Source organism: Bactrocera dorsalis, chromosome 1, assembly GCF_023373825.1.
Source record: "Bactrocera dorsalis isolate Fly_Bdor chromosome 1, ASM2337382v1, whole genome shotgun sequence".
In the NCBI taxonomy this organism is placed as follows: Eukaryota; Metazoa; Arthropoda; class Insecta; order Diptera; family Tephritidae; genus Bactrocera; species Bactrocera dorsalis.
The window spans coordinates 42,552,136-42,577,701 of NC_064303.1; the positions used below are offsets into that span (position 1 = coordinate 42,552,136).

Here is a 25,566-nt window from a genome sequence, read left to right on the forward strand (position 1 = left end):
TTATTATATTTATTTACTTACAAGTAAATCCAACTTACAAACATATTTTGAATATGAATATAAATGTTTTATCTCGCGTGAGTTAACACCCAGCCACACACGTATGACTCATATTACCTACCACTACACATATGTATGTATATACAACAATAGCAAGATCAAAACAGAAACACATGGAGAGGCATCATCTTACAAGAATGTACAGCCACCACGTGACCAACAACAACAAGCCAATACCACATGACGCATGTGCAACGTGATCAAAACACAAACACATGGAGAGGCATCATCTTACAAGAGTACAGCCACCACGTGACCAACAACAACAAGCCACAAGATCAACATACAGACACATGGGGCATTATCTTACAAGAAGGTACAGCCACCACGTGACCAACAACAAAAAGCATGGCATTATCTAAGATGCCACGCCACCGGAATTAGCCAATAGGAAGACGACACGAGTTGACTGCACTGCTATAAAAGAGTGAGTCGCATACAACTCTTGTCCTCAGTTTGAATAGAAATTCAGACTTAATTAGTTATAACATTTTGTGTAATAATAATTAAATAAAAGGAACCTTCGAGGAATCGAAGGAAAATATATTTTTAAAGAGTAATTAAAAACTATTCTTAATTGGCGCCCGAGCAAGGACCGGTCAACAAAAGGATTCAGTGAATAAAATCCTTCGCGACTTCAATAACGACGAATTCAAAATAAAATTCAAGTGTATCGAAAGTGGTCCAACATAAAAATTTTTTAAAAATGGCACAGGCACAAGCGGAAATCCAGGCACTTCAAGCCATGGTTATGGACTTGCAGAGAAGATTCGCCGAAGCTCAAATAACTGCTGCACCAGTGGAAGAAGCACAGGACAAAGTCTGTACGTACACAGATCCCAAGGAAGTCGACTTAGGGCTCTTTAAGTCAGCCCTAACGAACTTTAGCGGAGATTATCACGAATATAGGAACTGGAGAAAGCTAGCAGTGACATTAATGAACTATGTGAAGATATTCCGCGGCCAGAATATCTATACAGAAGCCCTAATCTTGCTTAGAGGAAAGGTTACGGGACGAGCTGCACAAATCCTCATCAACAGTAATACCAAACTAAATTTTGAGGAGATCATAGATCGTTTGGATGATTCTTATGCCGACCAACGTCCACTCTATGTCCTCGAGGAAGATATGATGAGAATCAGGCAAGCAGAGAAACCTCTACACATATACTACGACCAGCTAAATCAGGCACTTAATGTAGTTTTGTCCAAAATAGAGATGACACATAAAAACGAATATGTGATCAGTGCTCTATCAAAAGAAGTGCAACTAAAAGCAGTAAGAACATTTATCGCAGGATTGAGGAGTTCAGCAACAAAGAATGCATTATCAATCTGATGGAAGCACATGGGATAGCTAGAACGATGCAGCATGACTCGCATTATCACAAACTGGAAAGCGTACCGAGGGTACAACAGCGAAGCCATCGACAATGGCAAACACCACAAACACAACAGCAATTCCAACAGAATTTTTCTCACCAACAACCTCAAATGCAACAAGAAACAACGGAACCAATGGAGGTAGACCCCTCTTCAACAAGATTTAGACGACAACTATACAATCCACAACCGCCAATGAACACTCATCAGGGAGCAAGGCAAACACAGAATGCGTTTAGACAAGTCATCCAAAGAGTCGGCAACCAATTCAAGTTCGACAGAGAAGACACGTCAAACTCGCAGCAGAGGAAAACACAACGCCTTAACTAAGTGGGAGACACAAAAGAAGACGACCAGGAGTCACTTTACAATGAAGCACCTAGTGTAAGTTATAGAAATAATAATAGACAGAAACATTTTATAATAAGATACCACGGTCTTCCGACGTTAAGACGCACTGCACCTAATGGAAGATTCGTGCATATACTGATAGATTCAGGTGCAACTAGTAGCTATGTGAGTAAAAATTATCCATTTGCAGAAAGAATTAAATTAGACAAACCTATTAAATTCAATACATTACACGGGAGTTCAACAGTTACTCACAAGAGAGAAATCAATCTAGTAGGATTTGACTTAGATTTTTTTGAAGCAGAAGAACTAAAAGAGTTTGATATAATACTAGGAGAGGACGCGTTAAGAAAAATGAAAGCAAAAATAGATTTATTTGAATACTCAGTAACATTTGAAAAAACTACTGAAGATAGTAGGGAGCAAATAAATTACTCTATAGGAGATAAAAAATATGAGAAAGAAATCAAGGAACTAATGCAGAATAATTACAATAATGAACTGTTACCTTTCACCACCACAATACAAGCAGAGATTAGGACTGAATCCAAAGAACCTGTTTGGGTGCGACAATACCCATATCCATATGCAGATCAGGAGTTTGTCGAAAAGGAAATACAAAAACTTTTAAAGAATGAAATAATTAGGGAAAGTAAAAGCCCATATAATTCACCAATATGGACAGTGTCAAAAAAGGGTATAGATGAGGAAGGAAAACCAAAGAAAAGAATGGTTATAGACTTTCAAAAATTAAACAAGCAGACAATACCAGATAGATATCCCATACCGGATATAATATATATAAGATACTTTACAACATTAGACTCTAGGTCTGGATTTCACCAAATAATGATTAAACCAGAAGATAAGGAAAAGACTGCATTTTCAGTCAATGGGGCAAAATATGAGTTCCTTCGCCTACCGTTCGGCCTAAAGAACGCTCCAGCCACATTTCAAAGATGTGTAGATGACATTCTGAGACCATACATTGGAAAATGCGCATATGTCTATATCGATGATGTCTTACTCTGCTGACCCAGAGCAACACATTAAGGATATCACAAAAATTGTACAGACGCTCCATACCGCTAATATGAAGATCTCCGAGGAAAAGTCAAATTTTTTTCAAACTAAAACCGAATTCCTGGGACACATAATAAATAACGGAAGGATTACAGTAGACCCAGGGAAAATAGATGCTATAGATAGGTATAAAACACCGGAGACACTAAAAGAATTACGCTCATTTTTAGGATTAGCTTCCTACTACAGGAAATTCGTGAAGAACTTCGCACATATATGCAAGCCATTAACGATTTACTTAAAGGGAGAAAACGGTAGTATATCAAAAAATAAAAGCAAAAATGTGAAAATTAAATTAGACGAACAGGCACTCAAGGCCCTTGAAGAAATAAAAGAAAAACTAAAAGAAAAGGTAGAGCTATATCAGCCGGACTTTGAAAAGGGATTCGATCTAACCACAGACGCCAGTAACCACGCAATAGGAGCAGTACTGAGTCAGGGTAGAAACCCAATTTCCTTTATATCAAGAACATTGACAACCACAGAACAAAACTATTCCACAAATGAAAAGGAAATGTTAGCCATAATTTGGGCACTACAGAAACTAAGAAATTACCTGTACGGAATAGCCGACCTGACAATTTACACAGATCACCAGTCACTTATATTTTCGATATCAGAAAAAAATCCAAACACTAAACTCAAAAGATGGAAAAACCTAATAGAGGAATATGGTGCTAAATTAAAATACAAACCTGGACACGAGAACGTGGTCGCAGACGCACTATCTAGACAAGTAAATACACTGTCAGACACATCAATCCACTCCGCAGAGTCTTCAGCACTCAGATGCATTAAAATGATTGCAAAACCCTTAAATTTCTTCCGTACTCAAGTTGAATTAATACCGTCAGAAACGAATGAAAAAACTGCATCAACTATATTCCCACGACACGAACGGTTTCAAGTAAAATTTAATACCGAAGAATACTTAATAGAAACGCTGAAGCAAGTAATGAAACCAAAAATTGTAACAGCTCTTCACACAGACTTGGAAACATGGCATAAGTTGAAAGAGAGGATAACAAATATATTTTCTACATATTTCAAAGTATTCACACAAACTAAACTGCATGACATCACTGAACAAATAGATAGAGAAAACATTTTAGACTTTACGCACAAAAGGGCACATAGAAACGCGCTCAATAACTATAAAGAGATATTAGAAACATGCTATTGGCCAACACTCAAGAAAGATACAGAAAACGTAGTACAGAATTGCATTAACTGTAAAGAGAATAAGTACGAAAGACATCCAGTAAAACAATTATTAGGAAAAAGCCCAGTACCAAATACTCCGGGCACATCAGTACAAATGGACATATTTTATATAAATGGCAAAAGTTATCTCTCTTCTATCTATATTTACTAAGCCTAAACGAAAATTTAAATCTCGGTTAGATAAATTATAATAACTAAGGTTTCAAAAAATTACTAATCAGTTTATTAAAATCAAAAACTGTAAAGCAAATTGTGTTATCTGCATTTTAAATAATAATAGAATTTTTTACTATACATATATTAAAAATTAGTAGAAGTATTCTTACAGATAGTATTTGTAATATTTGTAAAGAGAATAGCAATTATTTATAAATTGTGTAGTTATTATTAGAATCCATTAAAAAGAAATATTAATATATGGTTAGTAAAAATTTCAATGCTGACATAGCACTTATTGTATTACAGTTCATAGAACACACACAACATTCAAATGGTAATAAATTCAATCTAGTCAGTACTTTTTGATGTTATGAATATAATTATTTAATATGTTGTAAAAGTTACTATCTCATTTATTAATTTATTATACCAGCTTTTAATTTTTGATAAAAAAATTTAATTTTTAAGAAGAGATATTATTTTTTTGTATTTAGATTTTAAAATTTATTAATTTTTTAATCACAAAAGCAGATAACGGCCAAAGTTCAAGTAAAGTACCCGAGTCTCCTGCTGACGAAAGTAATGATTCACATCTTGAAAAATCACATTCAGATAGCAACATCGACAATACAGAATCAATGAAGACGACCGATCAAGTGCAACACTTGAGAGATGTTTCACATTGGAGTTTACCGGTGCCCAATAATGTTCGCATTGACATAGTAAAAAAGGGGAGTGAACATTTCCAGAACAAAGAAGGACCATTTCCTGCTGTATCTCGTCATGGTTCAAATATTAAAGGTGATTCTCGTCATCTTTCACAGGAATGGTTTTATAAAGAGATGCCTAGTGGTGAAAAAATTCTACGATCATGGATGGTATTTTTTCCTATATCAAATAACCTGTACTGTTTTTGCTGTCGGTAACATACAAAGAACATTAACAACTGGATTTCAGAAGTGGTGGAAACTAAATCCTAAAGTATTGAACCATGAAACTTCATGTGATCATTTAGAAAATTTCGAAAAGTGGAAAACATTGGAAATGAGATTAAAAACTCACACCGCAATAGATGACGCAACCTTGCAATTAATGAATACGGAAAAACAGAAGTGGAAAAATCTTTTATCTAGATTATTTGATATAACTTTGTTTTTAGCTAAACAAAACTTAGCATTTCGTGGACATGATGAAACCCAAGGGTCTACCAATAAAGGTAATTTCTTAGAACTAGTTAAACTGCTGTCAAAGTATGATGCTGTACTCAAAGAACATATATTATATTTGGAGCAGGAAAAATCACCTAAAGTAACATATTTATCGCCAGAAATACAAAATGAGTTCATAAATGTTTTAGCTAATCACGTAAAATGTCAGCTTGTCAACGAAATTAAATCGGCCAAATATTTCGGAATCATGTTTGATAGCACACCTGACGTTTCACATGTCGATCAAATGTCCGAAGTAATTCGTTATGTAAAAATTAATAATAGAAAAGTAGAAGTCAAAGAAGTATTCTTAGGATTTTTTCCCTTACATGGAAAAAAAGCAGCTGATTTAAGCGCTGAAATACTAAAGAAGCTTGAAAACGATGGCTTAGATATTATGATGTGTCGTTCTCAAGGCTATGATAATGCTGCAGTTATGAGTGGTGTACACGGGGGAGTGCAAGCTATTATAAAAGAAAAAAACAATAAAGCAATTTTTATTGGTTGTATAGATCATTCAATTAATTTATGCGGCCAACATTCGTTTGCACAAAATGTGAATTGTGTTACATTTTTCGGAGCAGTGGAGACAATATTTAACTTTTTTTCAACTTCCACAAGCCGCTGGGAAGTGCTCCTCAATCACTGCAAAGCATCTGTTAAAAGACTTTCGACAACGCGCTGGAGTGCTCATTATGATGCAGTAAAAGTATTGGCGGAAAATTTTGATGGGATAATATCTGCAATTGAGGAACTATGTGACCAAGACGTAAATTTAGAAACTAGATGTGCTGCACAAAATCTTATCTCTGCTGTGTGCAATTTCTCATTTCTTTGTTTTCTTTTCTTTTGGAATGATGTGCTAAGGGAAGTGCACTATGCTCAGATTGCATTGCAAAGTAAAGGTTTATGTGTTGATGAAATAATCATAAAACTAGAAGCACATCGTCTATTCATTGGAGAGAAACGGTTGCATCTAGCAGGAGAGGCAATAGATTTTGCTGTACAAAAATCGGAAGAATACAACATTTCGATGGAACGACGAATTCGTCGCAAGAAACGCTTGCCCGGTGAGTTAGCCACCGATACTGGACTTACACTTAGAGCGGAACTTCAAAAGGACATGTTAGAATGTATTGACAGATTCAATATTGAACTCGAAACACGAGTAAAGTCCATTAAAGACGTAGCTTCATTGTTTGAAGTTGTGCAGTCAAAGACCTTGCTTTTGGCAAACACTGAACAGTTAAAATTTGCTATATCAAAATTTATTAACCTTTACGATGAAGTATCAGAAACAGAACTACTTTTAGAAATACCAAGATTGAGAAGACATTTAAAAGCGGCTAATATCACTGTCTCTAATTGGGTGACGCTGGACTATTTGAAATTCATTGTGGAATGGGACTTTACAGCTTCTCTTCCGAATCTAACGGTTGCATTAAAGTTATTTATGACAATATGTGCATCAGTCGCTTCATGTGAGAGAAGTTTCAGCAAATTAAAATTAATTAAAAATTACTTGCGGTCTACAATGACTGAAACCAGATTAAACAATCTTGGTATTTTAACGATAGAACATGAAGCAACACAAAATATAAATTTTGAAGACGTGATTTCAGAGTTTGCAAGTGTCAAAGCTAGAAGGAAGAAATTTTAATTTTTTCACATTATATACTAATATAATATTTGTAATACTCGTGTTTTAATAAAATGTAAATGATTATTTTTTTACTTTAAAAGTTTTGATTGAGTTTTGGGGTGACACCTTCAAAATCCGCCCCGGGTGTCACCTATGCTAGCTACGCCACTGTACTTACCCCTTATTAATACATATTTATGTTACCTCTAGTTTCAGCCGTTAGTTTTAAGATTTAGGCTTAGCAATTAGATTAAGAAAAAAAGAACTGGCATTGTAATTGAACCGACAGGTAATTGGAATGAGTTAAAATTGCGCATCCCTAACTATTATATTTTTCGTTTCTCAAAAACGCTTGAGAATTTTCATGGCGCCCGAGCAGGGACCTGTGCGTAGTTAAAAAAAAGATTTAAAACTGAAAAACAATTAAAAAGTGTAAAACAATTTAGTGGATAAATAATTCTTTCGAACCAATTACCTGTCTTTAATTCCTTTCGGATCTCGGTTTTCGGCTCGGCTAAGTGAAATTAGTGGAAAAATATATAAAATGAATATAACCTTTGCGTTATATAGTTAAACACCTAAAACAAACATATACATACATACATGTGTACAAAAAAAAGTTATACTGACGTACATATACTTACATTAAAGTTAAAGTACGAAGATGTTACTTTAAAGTGGAGTGATCCCTATATAAGCGAAACGACAATTTAAATACATATTTTATATGTACATACTTATGTACGAATAGCAATTGCCCGCTTGAAAAACAACAAAGCGGCAGGGGCCGATGGATTGCCGGCCGAGCTATTAAAACACGGCGGCGAAGAACTGATAAGGAGCATGCATCAGCTTCTTTGTAAAATATGGTCGGACGAAAGCATGCCCAACGATTGGAATCTAAGTGTGCTCTGCCCAATTCATAAAAAAGGAGACCCCACAATCTGCCCCAACTACCGTGGGATAAGCCTCCTTAACATCGCATATAAGGTTCTGTCGAGCGTATTGTGTGAAAGATTAAAGCCCACCGTCAACAAACTGATTGGACCTTATCAGTGTGGCTTCAGACCTGGTAAATCAACAACCGACCAGATATTCACCATACGCCAAATCTTGGAAAAGACCCGTGAATGGAGAATCGACACTCACCACCTATTCGTCGATTTCAAAGCTGCTTTCGACAGCACGAAAAGGAGCTGCCTTTATGCCGCGATGTCTGAATTTGGTATCCCCGCAAAACTAATACGACTGTGTAAACTGACGTTGAGCAACACGAAAAGCTCCGTCAGGATCGGGAAGGACCTCTTCGATACCAAACGAGGTTTCAGACAACCTGCTTCTGGAGAAAATAGTTCGAGCTGCAGAACTCAACAGAGAAGGTACCATCTTCTACAAGAGTGTACAACTGCTGGCGTATGCCGATGATATTGATATCATCGGCCTCAACACCCGCGCCGTTAGTTCTGCTTTCTCCAGACTGGACAAGGAAGCAAAACAAATGGGTCTGGCAGTGAACGAGGGCAAGACGAAATATCTCCTGTCATCAAACAAACAGTCGTCGCACTCGCGACTTGGCACTCACGTCACTGTTGACAGTCATAACTTTGAAGTTGTAGATAATTTCCTCTATCTTGGAACCAGCGTAAACACCACCAACAATGTCAGCCTAGAAATCCAACGCAGGATAACTCTTGCCAACAGGTGCTACTTCGGACTAAGTAGGCAATTGAGAAGCAAAGTCCTCTCTCGACAAACAAAACCCTAACTCTATAAGTCACTCATAATTCCCGTCCTGCTATATGGTGCAGAGGCCTGGACGATGTCAACAACAGATGAGTCGACGTTGCGAGTTTTCGAGAGAAAAGTTCTGCGAAAGATTTATGGTCCTTTGCGCGTTGGCCACGGCGAATATCGCATTCGATGGAGCGATGAGCGTACGAGATATACGACGACATTGACATAGTTCAGCGAATTAAAAGACAGCGGCTACGCTGGCTAGGTCATGTTGTTCGGATGGACGAAAACACTCCAGCTCTGAAAGTATTCGACGCAGTACCCGCCGCGGGAAGCAGAGGAAGAGGAAGACCTCCACTCCGTTAGAAGGACCAAGTGGAGAAAGACCTGGCCTCGCTTGGAATATCCAATTGGCACCACTTTGCGAAAAGAAGAAACGACTGGCGTGCGCTTGTTAACTCGGCTATAATCGCATAAGCGGTGTCTACGCCAATTAAGAAGAAGACTTATGTACATACATATGTACATTCGAGTTAGTGAAGTGATGTGCACAGCAGCAAATAGTTAAAAATGAGACAAAAGAAATTAAAAAAAGGGAAAATTACCTACAATAAATAAAATATACATACGAATTTATATACATATGTATATGTATGTAACTACATACGTGATATAGAGTGTGTGCTAAAAACAAAGAAAAAATTTCTACTTACCTGTACTACCAAATTTCTAAAAAGAATAAAAAGAAGTAAAAAAGACAAGCAAAATATACATAAGTGTAAAGAAACTGGAAAACCGGTAGGTACGGTGATTTACAAAAAATTCCACCAAAACGTTTCAAACAGTTTCGCTGCATTCTCTGCAAAAGGGACGTAAGCGCCGGCAACAGCCGACGCACCAGGTAACGAGTGCGATTTACTGAAAGCAGTGCAAACAAAAAAAAAGCAAACATCAAAACAAGTGCACTTTCAGTGTTTGGCTCTCCCTTTTCACTTTATATTAGATTGAATTGTTATATTGTATTGTGTCCAGTGTATATATGTACATACATATCGCTCATTTGCTGCAACGTCGTCATAACTTAAATATAGTGATATTACAGAAGACGCATTTTTAGTTTTTGAATTGATGTATATTTATTAAATTTGTAGATGAAAGTAAGATTAGGGTCCAATTTGGTCAAATAAATTGTGGCGTTACTGCAAATAACAAAAAGATTTATAGCTCGAAACCTTTTGCAAATTCTGATTTATGACTGCATTATATTTTCGCGTTGCTAAACATTATAAGAGAAAAAAAACATGGATATAAAATAAAATTTATTGCGTTCATTGCATATTTTATTGTAACATAAAAATTAACATAAAATATTACTTCAGGTACAAAAATGAAGGAACATAAATTAAAAAATAAAAGCAAAAAAATAAATGAATAAGGATTACAATTGCTCGTAAAAAGGTCTATAATACTTAGGAATGTGATTTTTCTGGATCAATTCTAGCAGATCTTTTTTTTTTGCAGTCCGCTATCTGAGGTTTTGTATAAAATGCTCTTGTCAGTGTAATATCCTTCGTGTTTTTCTTTTTAATAATATAATTCGACATCGTTATAAGATGTTTTAAAGAAAATGGTGTTTGGTGAATCGCGCCGAACTTGCAGAACCACCACCAAATTTTTACCTGTGCCATATTTTGGAGTCCCATTTCAGTTGCTAAAGCCTTCATATCATAGAAGTCTTCAAAGCATAGTTCCGTAACGTTAAATGCCTTTCCATTTTTTTGGCTCCACGAATTGCAGATATGAATGACTCTGGTGTGTACATTGGACCACCTTTCAGCTGTCGTTTCACTTGACGTTCAATTAAAGAGTGGGCGGAATCTCCCTCGTTTTGTGTGTGGCCTTTGATCAGGTACTTATGAGTTATGCTTTTTACGTTGAGATGAGATATGGCGTAGAGGTAGAGGGTCACCATGAACTTATTTTTTTGCTGGCCCGCACAATTATCAGAATAAAAGATGAAATCTTCATCACCTGACAAAGCTCTTTTATTCAAAAACCGAAGAACGCACGAACCCAACTCGTTAATACCTCTATGCCCATTGGATTAATCCCAAACAAAACATTCACATTCGTTACTCTATAGATCGTAGATTGTAAAATTAAGTACATTTAGTTTTGATTTATAATAAAAAACTGAGACATCGCCCTTAGGAATCTGCATGACGGCTTGTAAATCGTACACTACCACATTGGCATTCACTTCCTCCTTATCATACTTCTTTTCCTTTCTGGATAATTCTTTCTCTACGATATGCTGATTATAATATTCTTCTTGTTTATTTTTTTCATCACCCTCAGCGATATTGTACACTGAAAAAACCCCGCAGTTAAATCAAATACTTTCTGCAGTTAAAGTACAGTAAAACAAAAGTATTTGCTCTTGATTCAAATTCTTTTTTTAAATGCGGCACTTTTGAATCAAAAGCTGCTGTGCTTTTAAAAATCATCTTATTAAAATCTAATATAAAAATAGTTGTTTTAAAGGTTTCGTATTTAATTTTCTTTTGATTACAGTTTTTTAAATGTAAAAGTATTTGTCACAACCATTTCCCATTTAATTTTACTGTTTCTCCATACGATGACAGGGAAGTTGACGCTTACATTTTTCCATCGATCATTCTAACAGAAACACGTGTTGCGTGCGCAAATACTTTAATTTGGGTTTTATAGGTAAATATATGTGCTGAAAGTATTAATTTAAGTGAAAGTGATTACTTCAAGACGTTTCGCGTTTAGTGAAGCTGCGCAAAAGGAGCTTACATAGTTTGCATTTGCATTAGTGTGCCTGCCGCAGATAAAACTACTTCTTCTTCTTTACTGGCGTTGACACCGCTTACGCGATTATAGCCGAGTCCACAACAGCGCGCCAGTCGTTTCTTCTCTTCGCTACGTGGCGCCAATTGGATATTCCAAGCGAGACCAGGTCCTTCTCCACTTGGTCCTTCCACCGGAGTGGAGGTCTTCCTCTTCCTCTGCTTCCCGCGGCGGGTACTGCGTCGAATACTTTCAGAGCTGGAGTGTTTTCATCCATCCGTACAACATGACCTAGCCAGCGTAGCCGCTGTCTTTTAATTCGCTGAACTATGTCAATGTCATCGTATATCTCGTACAGCTCATCGTTCCATCGAATGCGATATTCGCCGTGGCCAACGCGCAAAGGACCATAAATCTTTCGCAGAACTTTTCTCTCGAAAACTCGCAACGTCAACTCATCGGTTGTTGTCATCGTCCAAGCCTCTGCACCATATAGCAGGACGGGAATTATGAGCGACTTATAGAGTTAGGGTTTTGTTCGTCGAGAGAGGACTTTACTTTTCAATTGCCTACTAAGTCCGAAGTAGCACCTGTTGGCAAGAGCAATCCTGCGTTGGATTTCTAGGCTGACATTGTTGGTGGTGTTAACGCTGGTTCCTAAATAGACGAAATTATCTACAACTTCAAAGTTAAGACTGTCAACAGTGACGTGGGAGCCAAGTCGCGAGTGCGACGACTGTTTGTTTGATGACAGGAGATATTTCGTCTTGCCCTCGTTCACTGCCAGACCCATTTGCGTTGCTTCCTTGTTCAGTCTGGAGAAAGCAGAACTAACGGCGCGGGTGTTGAGACCGATGATATCAATATCATCGGCATACGCCAGCAGCTGTACACTCTTATAAAAGATTGTACCTGCTCGATTCAGTTCTGCAGCTCGAATAATTTTCTCCAGCAGCAGATTGAAAAAGTCGCACGATAGGGAGTCGCCTTGTCTGAAACCTCGTTTGGTATCGAACGGCTCGGAGAGGTCCTTCCTGACGGAGCTTTTCGTGTTGGTCAACGTCAGTTTACACAGCCGTATTAGTTTTGCGGGGATACCAAATTCAGACATCGCGGCATAAAGGCAGCTCCTTTTCGTGCTGTCGAAAGCAGCTTTGAAATCGACGAATAGGTGGTGAGTGTCGATTCTCCTTTCACGGGTCTTTTCCAAGATTTGGCGCATGGTGAATATCTGGTCGGTTGTTGATTTACCAGGTCTGAAGCCACACTGATAAGGTCCAATCAGTTTGTTGACGGTGGGCTTTAATCTTTCACACAATACGCTCGATAGAACCTTATATGCAATGTTGAGGAGGCTAATCCCACGGTAGTTGGCGCAGATTGTGGGGTCTCCTTTTTTATGGATTGGGCAGAGCACACTTAGATTCCAATCGTTGGGCATGCTTTCGTCCGACCATATTTTACAAAGAAGCTGATGCATGCTCCTTATCAGTTCTTCGCCGCCGTGTTTGAATAGCTCGGCTGGCAATCCGTCGGCCCCTGCCGCTTTGTTGTTCTTCAGGCGGGCAATTGCTATTCGAACTTCTTCATGGCCGGGTAATGGAACGTCTGCTCCATCGTCATCGATTGGGGAATCGGGTTCGCCTTCTCCTGGTGTTGTGCTTTCACTGCCATTCAGCAGGCTGGAGAAGTGTTCCCTCCATAATCTAAGTATGCTCTGGGCATCGGTGGCTAGATCACCTTTGGGGGTTCTACAGGAGTATGCTCCGGTCTTGAAACCTTCTGTAAGCCGCCGCATTTTTTCGTAGAATTTTCGAGCATTACCCCTGTCGGCCAGCTTATCAAGCTGATCGTACTCACGCATTTCGGCCTCTTTTTTCTTCTGTCTGCAAATGCGTCTCGCTTCCCTCTTCAACTCTCGGTATCTATCCCATCCCGCACGTGTTGTGGTCGATCGTAACGTTGCGAGGTAGGCAGCCTGTTTTCTCTCCGCTGCGACACGGCACTCCTCGTCGTACCAGCTGTTCTTTTGCACTTTCCGAAAACCAATGGTTTCGGTTGCAGCTGTACGTAAGGAGTTTGAAATGCCGTCCCACAGTTCCCTTATACCGAGTTGTTGACGAGTGCTCTCAGAGAGCAGGAGTGCAAGCCGAGTAGAGAATCGTTCGGCTGTCTGTTGTGATTGCAGCTTCTCGACGTCGAACCTTCCTTGTGTTTGTGGGCGTGCGTTTTTTGCTGCACAGAGGCGGGTGCGAATTTTGGCTGCAACAATATAGTGGTCCGAGTCAATGTTAGGTCCTCGGAGCGCACGCACATCTAAAACACTGGAGACGTGTCTTCCGTCTATCACAACATAATCGATCTGGTTAGTGGTTTTTCGATCCGGAGACAGCCAGGTAGCTTGATGTATCTTCTTATGCTGGAATCTAGTACTACAGATAACCATATTTCGGGCCCCGGCGAAGTCGATCAGCCTCAACCCATTTGGGGATGTTTCCTCGTGGAGGCTGAATTTACCGACCGTAGTGCCAAAGATACCTTCTTGGCCCACCCTGGCGTTAAAGTCGCCAAGCACGATTTTGACATCGTGGCGGGGGCATCTCTCATAAGTGCGCTCCAAGCACTCATAAAAAGCATCTTTGGTCACATCGTTTCTGGCCACTCCCAAGTGAATGGCGATCAGAGAACTTTCCTCACTTGCGTGAACTTCTACACATGACTCCATCCTCCACCTACTTACCTAATTAAATAATCCGACAAAAAACAAATACATAAGTATATTCTTTTACACCATACAACTTTTTAGATAAAACTAATGTCACTCGATAGTAGAAACGGATAGTGACGAACATAGCATCGCAATGGAACATGGACCGTCTGGTTACTATTTCGCGTCTGTTTTTTTTTTTTAAATAATTGTTTTGTATGTGCACCGATTTTATGAATGTGAATGAGCTGAGTTTGTTACGCTTCGCTAAAATAACGCTAGCTCTTTTTAACCAACAAGTTAAAAAGAGATAGACAATGTGTTTTTTTTTTTTGATTGCCCCACTTTCAATGCGCTTCCGGTGCAGCAGAGGTTCGAGTTCGTGAAATCGGTGCCCTTATGCATAAATTGTTTGCGTAAGGGACACACTGTCTCTAAGTGCAGAGCGGAAAGATGTGTGCAATCGATCGCATCACACATTATTGCACCAGTATCCGGTTTCCTTCCCCGCTGCAGCTCATCCGCAACCATCAACCACTCATGCCACGCATACAGCCAGTATGCCGGATCGGGTCATGTTGGCAACAGCAGTGATTCAAATGAGGACCAGTTGTGGAGAGTACCTACCTGCGAGAGCGTTGCTGGACTCAGGCTCCCAGGTCAAGTTCATGACGGAGGACTTGGCACAGAAGTTGCGGATTCGACGACAACAGAAAACATTAAACGTAATAGGGATCGGCAATTCCAATACGAAAGTGGGGACTTAATTAAGCGCGTTTGTTAAGTCGCGGGTAAACAACTACGAATTTTCGGCGGAATTCTGGATAATGCGACGTATTTCGGCAAATCATTCAGACCATAATATCAATATTAATGGCTAGAAAATTCCGCACAATATTGAATTGGCTGATCCAGAATTCCACAAATGTAAAAAAGTTGACATCTTATTGGGTGCAGAAATATTTTTCGATCTTCTAGCTGTCGACCAAATTAAAAATGGTCCTAATCAACCAACATTACAGAAAACTCTTTTAGGGTGGGTTGTATCTGGCAAATACGTCAGCAATCTAAGTTCTCCTTCCAAATTACACAGCACATTATGCCAAGCTGAAGAAGACTTTACGTCAATAGATTCAGTAGTCCAAAAATTTTGGGCTCTAGAAGAATTACCTTTAGAATCAAATGGCATCAAATTCACACCAGAGCAACAAGAGTGGGAAAATTATTTCGTTAATACTACTCAAGTATTGCCTTCAGGACGGCTTCAAGTCAGAATGCCCTTTAAAGCTGACCGTAAGTTACTCGGTCACTCATATGAAACCGCAGTTCGGCGGTTTCAGGCCCTTGAGAGAAGGACATTAAAAGATCCAGAACTTCGTAAAAGGTATCTGGACTTTATGAATGAATATAGAGCATTGGGTCACATGAGCCCAACGAACAATAAGATCCCGAGTGAACCACACTACTTCATTCCGCATCAATGCGTTTTAAGGCCCGAGAGCACAACAACCAAATTACGTGTTGTCTTTGATGCTTCGAGTCGATCTTCAACTGCGTTGAATGAACTTTTGATGGTAGGTCCTACCATCCAAGAAGAATTATATTCAACTCTTCTTCATTTTCGTTCACATATGTAAGTTTGCACTAACAGCGGACATTACTAAAATGTACCGTCAAATAATTATGCATGAAGAAGACAGAAATTGTCAACTTATTGTGTGGAGAGAGCATCTTTCTGAGGAAATTCAAATTTTTCGTCTTAACACCGTAACATACGACACTGCGCCTGCTCCATTTCTCGCAAAACGGTGTTTGCAAATGCTCAGTGATGCCAATACGATGAAATATCCACTCGGTTCATTGGCCATCAAAAGAGACTTTTATGTTGATGATTTATTAACAGGGTCCGAAAATTTTGAGTCTCTAGATCTTTTGAGAAGTGAGGTAATTAAAATATTAAACTCGGCAGGATTCACCTTAACGAAGTGGTTTTCGAACCACCCTAAATTTTTCGACAGTGATTGCACTGAAAAGTCATTAAGCTTCAATGACAAAAGTTCCACTAAAACGTTAGGAATCCATTGGCTGCCGAAAGAGGATTTGTTTCGATTTGTTTTAGATGACAATTTTAATGATCTGCGAGCCACTAAGCGAAACATATTGTCTGTTTCTGCTCGCCTTTTTGATCCTCTTGGATTACTAGCCCCACTAGTTACCAAAGCAAAATTCTTATTTGTAGAGCTTTGGATCCAAAAACTAGATTGGGATGAGTCGATTCCATTGCGCCTTGACACTAACTGGCAGAACTTTAAAGCCAACCTAATGCAGCTCTCATCGATAAGCATTCCTCGTTACGTAAACGTTGAGTCGAGTGCCATCTGCCAAATACATGGCTTCTCCGACGCCTCAATAAGGGCGTACGGATGGTGCATATACATACGAAGCCAATCTGCTAGTGGTATTAAATGCATGCTGCTTACTGTAAAGTCTAGAGTGGCTCCGCTGAAGACCAAATCTCTTCCACGTCTTGAGCTCTCGGCAGCACATCTTCTTTCGAAATCATGGTCAAGAGTAGCGCCTATGTTGAGTCGACATTTCGAAAATATTACATTTTGGACAGACTCTGAAATCGTTTTACATTGGATTAAAACACATCCATCTTCACTACAAACCTTCGTCGCAAACAGAGTGTCCGAAATCCAAGAGTTGACTGACAAAGTACATTGGCGACATGTGCCAACGAAACAAAATCCTGCGGATCAAGTGTCTCGGGGTTGTAACGTGGACGAATTGAATAATTCAATATGGTTTGGCAGTCCACAGTTCCTCCTAGAAGACCCTGCATTATGGCCAATTAATAACCACTTCCAGCTCTCACCACAAGACGAAGCATTAGAAAAGAAGAAAAATACATTTACATTAATTTCGACTGCTGAGAAAAATTCAATATTGGACCTTATTGAAAAATTCTCTTCTCATAAAAAATTGCTTCGTGTGGTCGCATACATATTACGATGGATCAGACGACCACCAAAATCCTCCATGGGACAAGATCTGACTTCAGAAGAGCTAAACTTGAGTTTTCTAAAAATTGCACAAGTGGTCCAACATTCAGAATTTTCGGATGTTATTTAAAAATTGCGTAAAGGTACCACGCTACACGCAAACTTGCAAAAACTCAACCCGTTTTTGCATGAGTACTCGGAGATGTCGCCGTAATTCAAATTGATCCGAGTAGGAGGTCGCCTATTAAATGCACCTCTCCCATACGATGCCAAATTTCCGCTTTTATTAAACAAAAGTTCGCACTTCGTTATAACGTATTTACGGTTCCTGCATATTCGAAATCACCATGCTGGGGTTAAAGCGTTAGTTGCGCTTCTTCGAGAACGCATATGGCTAATTAATGCCCGAGAAGCTTGCAGTAGAACCGTAAGAACCTGTATACATTGTTTTCATTACAAGCCGAAGTTGCAAAACCAAATAATGGGAAATTTGCCAGTCGAAAGACTTCGAGCATTACGGCCCTTTCTTATATGTGGCATAGATTTTTGTGGTCCGATACACACAACTCTAAAAATACGCGGTCGACCAGCCGTAAAAACATATATTGCAGTTTTCGTTTGCTTCACTTCAAAAGCAGAACATTTAGAATTAGTTTCGGACCTATCTTCTAATTCATTTATTCTCGCCCTAAAAAGGTTCATTGGACGTCGAGGAATGCCGACGAAGATATTCAGCGACAACGCCACCAATTTCGTCGGCGCCGACCGCAAGCTGCGCGAATTTAAGGAGGCGTTTCTAGCAATGGGTCCAGACCTGAAGAGATTCGCAGCAGACGAAGGGTGCAGCTTCATCTTTATACCACCGCAGGCGCCGCACTTCGGCGGGTTATGGGAAGCCGCGGTGAAGTCCGCCAAGCATCACGTCGTTCGCGTAATCGGCAACGCGCTACTGACCGCAGAGGAACTGTCAACCCTACTGGCAAAAGTGAAGGCCATCCTCAATTCTCGGCCTCTAACACAGTTGAGCCAGGACCGCAACGACGGCGAGGCACTAACCCCAGCGCATTTGCTGATAGGGTGCTCCCTGCGAGCATTACCTCCAGAGCAAGTGCCAGTGGACCCAGTTCGTTGTTGCGAGAGATGGCAACTTGTTTGCTGTCTCAAGCAACAGTTTTAGCGACAGTGGTCCAAAGTATACCTCACGGGACTTCAGGAACGCAACAAGTGGCTGCACCCCACCCGCAATCTGCAGCTCAACGACCTCGTCCTCGTCCACGAGGACAACGTGCCGCCACAGCAGTGGGTACTCGGACGCGTCGTCGTCACCGTCGAAGGGCAAGACGGCAAGGTGCGAGTCGCAGACGTGGCGACTAAGGCGGGCACAATTAAGCGTCCCATCCACAAGCTGGTCTTGCTTCCAATGGAGGTTGAAGGAAATTGATCCTGTCAAGGTGGCCGGTGTTGCGTCAAGCGACATATCTACAAATTTATACCTAAAATAAAAATAATAAATGAATTGTAAAATATTGAATTATAAAAATTATAAACTATTGAATTGTTAAAAATTAAATTAAGAAAATCTATTTTAAAATACTTACCTTGATAAGGCATTCGTAATACCAATCTACTACTTACCTTAATACTTACCATAATCTGTTACAATATTGAACGAAAAGTTGAAGATGATTATACTTACCCCTTATTACTACATATTTATGTTACCACTAGTTTAAGCTGTTAGTTTTAAGATTTAGGCTCAGCAATTGAATTAAGAAATAAAGAACTGGCATTGAATTGAACCGCTGAAACGAACGCACGCGTTTTCGTTACCGTAACAGTTTATAAATCTTTCGCGACAGGTAATTGGAGTGAGTTAAAATTGCGCATCCCTAAGTATTATATTTTTCGTTTCTCAAAAACGCTTGAGAATTTTCAATTTCCTTATATTTTTTTTATTTTAGTTTGTAAAATATTTTAGTATGGTAATACTGTTTATTTGACAAATTTACAAATTTTTTTTTACAAATGATGTCGATAAGGTAACACTGGTTATTTGACAGTTTGTAATTCATTTGTTATTCTAAAATAATAATAATTCAACAACGATTGAAATGTATATTAAAAGCAATTTTTGCACTATAGTATATAAAATAAATGTATGCAAATGAATAAGTGGTGTATTAGTGTATATAAAATTGAAAAATATAAGTGCAAAATTAATTTTATATATCGAAAATATGTAAATAAAATATTGTCAACTTTAAACGCGAATAACTCGGAAACTATAAGCTTCCTGCGGCTATGATCATATATATTCGTGATCAGGAGTATCTCGTCTATCCGACCATACCCTTTTTATTCCCAAAATCCTGGGACGGTATACTAAAGCCGACCCAATGACTAATCCATAATCTTGAAGCCGTTTAAATAAAATTTCAAGATGCTGCAAATATTCGCGCTCATTGGCTAAGCTACCAGGATGTCGTCGATATATACGAATAAGAATGGAAGATCTCGTGTTACTTCATCGATGAACCTTTAAAACGTTTGAGCTGCGTTTCTTAGACCAAAGGTCATATAAGGAAACTCAAATAGTCCAAAAAGCGTTACAATGGCTGTTTTAGAAATGTCTTCTGGTGCGACCGGGATTTGGTTAAATGCACGAACCAAATCTATAGCTGAAAAAATGTTTTCACCATGTAATGTTGCGGTAAAGTCCTCAAGGAAGCGTACGGGGTATTTGTCTGGAATTGTACGAGCATTTAGACTGCGGTAGTCTCCACAAGGTCGCCATCCCCCAGTGCTTTTCGCAGTTAGGTGCAGTGGCGATGCCCATGGACTGTTCAAAGGTCGAGCGACTCCCAGTTTGATTACATTATCAAACTTGTGACGTGCAGCTTGCAGTTTATCCGTATGTGGTGGAAAGTGTTGTGTTTCTTCCCTCTTGTTACCCTGTCTGGATTTGTAATCTGCGGAAAATTTCGTAGCAGTTTGTGGTATATTGTATCCTCTTTAACTGATCGGATGAAAATTGTATTCGTTATTGGAACAATTAAAGCGGGTGATGTTAATCCAGCACTTCCGTCGAGTAGACATCTTCGCTTGAGGTCGACTAATAAGTCAAAGTGACGCAAGAAGTCAGCCCCAATGATTGGTTTTGTGACGTCGGCGATGATAAATTGCCACAAAAAATCACGGCAAAGACCTAGATTAAGAGATAATAAACGTTTTCCGTATGTTTGGATGATGGATCCGTTTGCTGCTTCTAGCGTATGACCAATTGTTAGTGTTGCATTTTTCGACCACTCTTTTGAGAAAACCGATAAATCGGAACCTGTGTCTACCAGATATTGGGTACCAGAGGTTCGATCTCTAATGTAAAGACGGTGAGAATTTTTCAGAGAATCACTACCCGTCATCAGCGACTCTCTAAAGCGTTTTCAGAAAATGTGCAACCTGGTTTGCACCGAATAGCGTTTTTACGGTATTTTAAGTGGTAGTAACAAAACCCGTTAGAGCTCAGCCTATGTTGTTGGGACTGACTACGGGACCTCGATTTGTTATGCTGTCGTGTGTTCGACCTAGATTCCCGTTAGTAAATAACGACTGAAAGTGCCAAACTGTTTCGTTAAGTCTGATATTTGTTATGGGAAGTCTGCACCATTAGTGTTGTTAGTATTTTTAGAGACTCATGAAACGTTCGTACCTTGTATGAGTCTGTCTGCTCTAGCCCCTAAATTTTCCAGTGTTGTATTTGCTTGCAATGCTAACATGGCGCGAGTGTCTTTCCATAAAGCGGACAACCATTTAGCCTTAAGTACATCTTCGTCGAAGCCGCTACTCTTTTATCGAGATTTACTTTGACGATTGTGGCTCACAAGTAGAGGTTATGGTACACACATCAGAATAACGTAGCAGTTAGTCCATAAATCACGTCGATTTTTTGGCTTGTACGCCGGGCCGATGTGATTTTAACGTCGGTATATTGCATGAATTTCGGCCGTCGGGGTCACCAATGTGGCGGTTAAGGTGTTAATAAGTAAAACACTATTTAACCAGCTACTTAATTTTATTATATTTATTTACTTACCAGTAAATCCGGCTTACAAATATATTTTGAGTATTAATATAAACTTTATGTTGCGTGCGATAGAACACGTGTGGTCTCGTCCGATGATCAAAAGGAATAGGGCGAATTAGAGAAGCTAGTATGAGGTGATCAATATTGTAACGGGATTAAATATTTTAGTTTGCTGAATACAGTGTTACCAGATGAAAGTAGTTAAGTAGTTATTATACAATATTAGAAACAGTTAATAAGTGGATCTATTACAATTTGGAGAGATGATAATCGCTACATATACATATTGACCAGTGGCGTAGCTACCAGTAGCTAAGCGGGGCAGTGCCTCTCTTTCTTCTTCTGTAACTGGATTCGAAAATGTATTCTATTCGAAATTCGGATCCAATTTATAATTATGCGAAAGTTCACCACCCTGTGCCAGAATAAATAGGTACAATTTTCGTTTTTGCTTTCTACAACTGAAAAGCTATCGAATATTTTATCCGAAAAATGGCTTGAAAATCCGAAAATCGAGTTACAGAATATACAAAATCCGAATTCGAGTAAATTTTTTTTCGAATCGAGTTACAGAATAGGCCCCCTGGTCCCTCAAGCTCAGGGGGCTCTCGAATCCTTACCAGAAATCTCGATCTAACTGAACTTTGGGAAATTTCTCCCATTTTCAAAATAAATATGACAGCTTGCAAACCCACCTTAATCATAACAACTCAGTTGAGAGAAATTTAAAAATTATGCCTAGGGAATTCCCCTAGTCAATATAGTGGTTAAATTTTATCTGATTGTCCTTTAATCGTTTCAAATCTATAGATTTCTGCTACAGCTCATTATATAACGCGAAATATCATGAAAAAACGAAAGTCACCTGCGGTAGGTACATTAATTCAGGTCTGCAATAAAACTTGTTTTTTTTTTTTTTATATTATCAAAGCGTTATCAGAAATAGTTCTAAAGAGTCCTAGTAAAGATGGGAAGCAAAGAGTATTAAAACAAAAATGCTAAGTTTCAAGTTCGTTTTGCCATAACGAAATAAAAATTATTTCAAACCTATCAAAGCAAATCTTTACTTATAAAAATATAGGGTTTCTTATATTTTTAGTTTAAAATTTATTTCTAATATAATTCATTATACAAGTCACGGAAATTTAAAGATTCAAAGTTAGGAAAAAATTACAGCAATAGTAAAAATTTATTATTTATTCTGAAACAATTTTAATTTAAACTGCTGTCCAAGATATGCACTATCCTGAAGATAAATCTTAATAAGTATTCTTCATATTTTGGAAAAATTTTATTGTAAATGAGAACACAACTTCTGGTTTCTTTTGGAGCAAGCTATGTATGTAGTCGTAAAATAAATCCACGATTTCGGGGTGGTTGTGTAAATAGCACTGGGCATTTTCTAATGTGAGTTTCTTCTTCTTTTGATAATGCATTAAAAGCAAGTTATCAGCTTTCCACATCAATTCCAGTTTCGGTAAAATTCGTTCAACCGGCTTCGGAGGAGAGCGTATCGCATGTAATAAATAGTTATATCTGGGCCAAAAATGCAAAACAATTTTTCCATTAGATGCAAAGTATGTTTCCGATTTCTCCTCAGCCACTTCATTAAAATATTTATAATTTTTAACAACTATAACGCTATTGAAGTTGCGATAGAATATGCGCACTTTTTTGCGTTCTTTTTCTACAATGATTATACCATGCAACACTTTTCCTGAAATTAAATTTTGAATAAATGAAATTAATTTACTAAGTTTTATTCTGATACATTGATTTAAAAATGACATGTGTATACATTTTTATACTCTCGCAGCACGTTGTACAGTTTGTTATAATTTGTTCACCTAATGGGTGTTTTTAACACCTAAAACTAATTGAATTACATATACACATGTATGTATATGCAGATGGTATATAAATGACCCGTTCGTCCGTCCATCCGAGCAAGCTTTAAATTTACGAAAAATTTAGCTATTTTAGTATTAAAATTTAAATTATCATAACTAATTCGAAAATTAATATACAAAAGTGCAATTTGGATCATTGAGTCGCCCACTCCCCAAATTATGGTTATGTTAGTATCTTCTAAAAGTGCGATAAGATGCATTAAATTTAACATCTTATATGGAACGGAATGGCTTTATAAAAGCAGGTATCAAAATTATCATATCTAAAGGCCTACACAAATAATCTTAAACAAAAACGGTGAAAAGAAATTCTGACCTTTTTATTTTATAGTGTGAAAACTACAACCATTCCTACTTTCTTTATAGTATGTACTTGTATAACCATTTTAATTTTCATCTGACTCTTTCACTTTCCTGTACACACATCATCTAGCAATAAATATCTATTTCGGAATAAAATTTTGTACGAATAGTGTTTTTAAGTTAGTACACGAGTGTGAAACCCCCCCGATACGGAATGTTCGTATGTGGATCCCACGATATATGGCTGACTTACCGAAAATATTGATTAATCTGTGATTTTTGCATATTATTGAAATACGTAGAGAATTCTTTCGATATTTCGAAGCCAATCCATTTCTGATAATAATGTATTCTTGTAATAAATTATATGAAGACAATACCTTATACAGTGGTCAATCTGATAACATAGTAGGTTTCTTAATAAAACTCAGAGAGCATCTATTGCTGCTAATGATATGTCGTAATGCCAAAACTGCGTAAATCGATTTAAAATATTCCCAATGTATCTATAAGGATATATGTATAATGAAATTTATAAGTTTCAAACTTCCGGTTGGCTGTATACAGCATATGTCGTTCAATATGTAAGGTATATTAACAAAAATATGTGAACGTATAACACTGGACGTACCAAAGTTTAATACCGGAATTAGGTGAAGTCGATCCACGAATTACACAGCACCCATATAACACATAGTCTAGCAGAATACCAAATATGTCGGTAAGGGGGAAAATTATCATCATGAAATTCCGTGAAAACATATTATCAGTCCTCAAATTTTCTTAACTCCAAAATCCACGATATATTGATTTCCATTAGTCCAGATCTTGGCTTAAACTTCCTACCGCTAATTATATCATATATATTTCATTTGGGTTAATTTGCTTATTAATGAAACTAAGTTAGTCTAGGACTTTCAATATACAAGGCGTTTTTACGGTATTTTAAGTGGTAGTAACAAAACCCGTTACGAGCTCAGCCTATGTTGTTGGGACTGACTACGGGACCTCGATTTGTTATGCTGTCGTGTGTTCGACCTAGATTCCCGTTAGTAAATAACGACTGAAAGTGCCAAACTGTTTCGTTAAGTCTGATATTTGTTATGGGAAGTCTGCACCATTAGTGTTGTTAGTATTTTTAGAGACTCATGAAACGTTCGTACCTTGTATGAGTCTGTCTGCACTAGCCCCTAAATTTTCCAGTGTTGTATTTGCTTGCAATGCTAACATGGCGCGAGTGTCTTTCCATAAAGCGGACAACCATTTAGCCTTAAGTACATCTTCGTCGAAGCCGCTACTCTTTTATCGAGATTTACTTTGACGATTGTGGCTCACAAGTAGAGGTTATGGTACACATATCAGAATAACGTAGCAGTTAGTCCATAAATCACGTCGATTTTTTGGCTTGTACGCCGGGCCGATGTGATTTTAACGTAGGTATATTGCATGAATTTCGGCCGTCGGGGTCACCAATGTGGCGGTTAAGGTGTTAATAAGTAAAACACTATTTAACCAGCTACTTAATTTGATTATATTTATTTACTTAGAAGTAAATCCGACTTACAAATATATTTTGAATATGAATATAAATGTTTTATGTTGCGTGCGATAGAACACTTGTGGTCTCGTCCGATGATCAAAAGGAATAGGGCGAATTAGAGAAGCTAGTATGAGATGATCAATATTGTAACGGGATTAACTATTTTAGTTTGCTGAATACAGTGTTACCAGATGAAAGTAGTTAAGTAGTTATTATACAATATTAGAAACAGTTAATAAGTGGATCTATTACAATTTGGAGAGATGATAATCGCTACATATACATATTGACCAGTGGCGTAGCTAGTCATTAGTCCAGATCTTGGCTTAAACTTCTTACCGCTAATTATATCATATATATTT

General features: G+C 38.2%; 1 protein-coding gene and 1 pseudogene across 1 annotated transcript; one reads left to right on the forward strand and one right to left on the reverse strand.

Moving 5' to 3' along the window:
* The first annotated feature begins 766 nt into the window (after nucleotides 1-766).
* On the forward strand, nucleotides 767-7,991 carry LOC125777565 (zinc finger MYM-type protein 1-like; annotated as a pseudogene).
* A 14,546-nt stretch (nucleotides 7,992-22,537) lies between these two features.
* Nucleotides 22,538-24,050, reverse strand: LOC105232946 (uncharacterized; the record flags this gene model as incomplete). The annotated part of the gene is made up of 2 exons (XM_011214860.3): nucleotides 22,538-23,168; nucleotides 23,918-24,050. Coding segments are annotated over 2 exons (591 nt in total), but the record flags the coding sequence as incomplete, so codon positions are not given.
* Nucleotides 24,051-25,566: the final 1,516 nt, after the last annotated feature.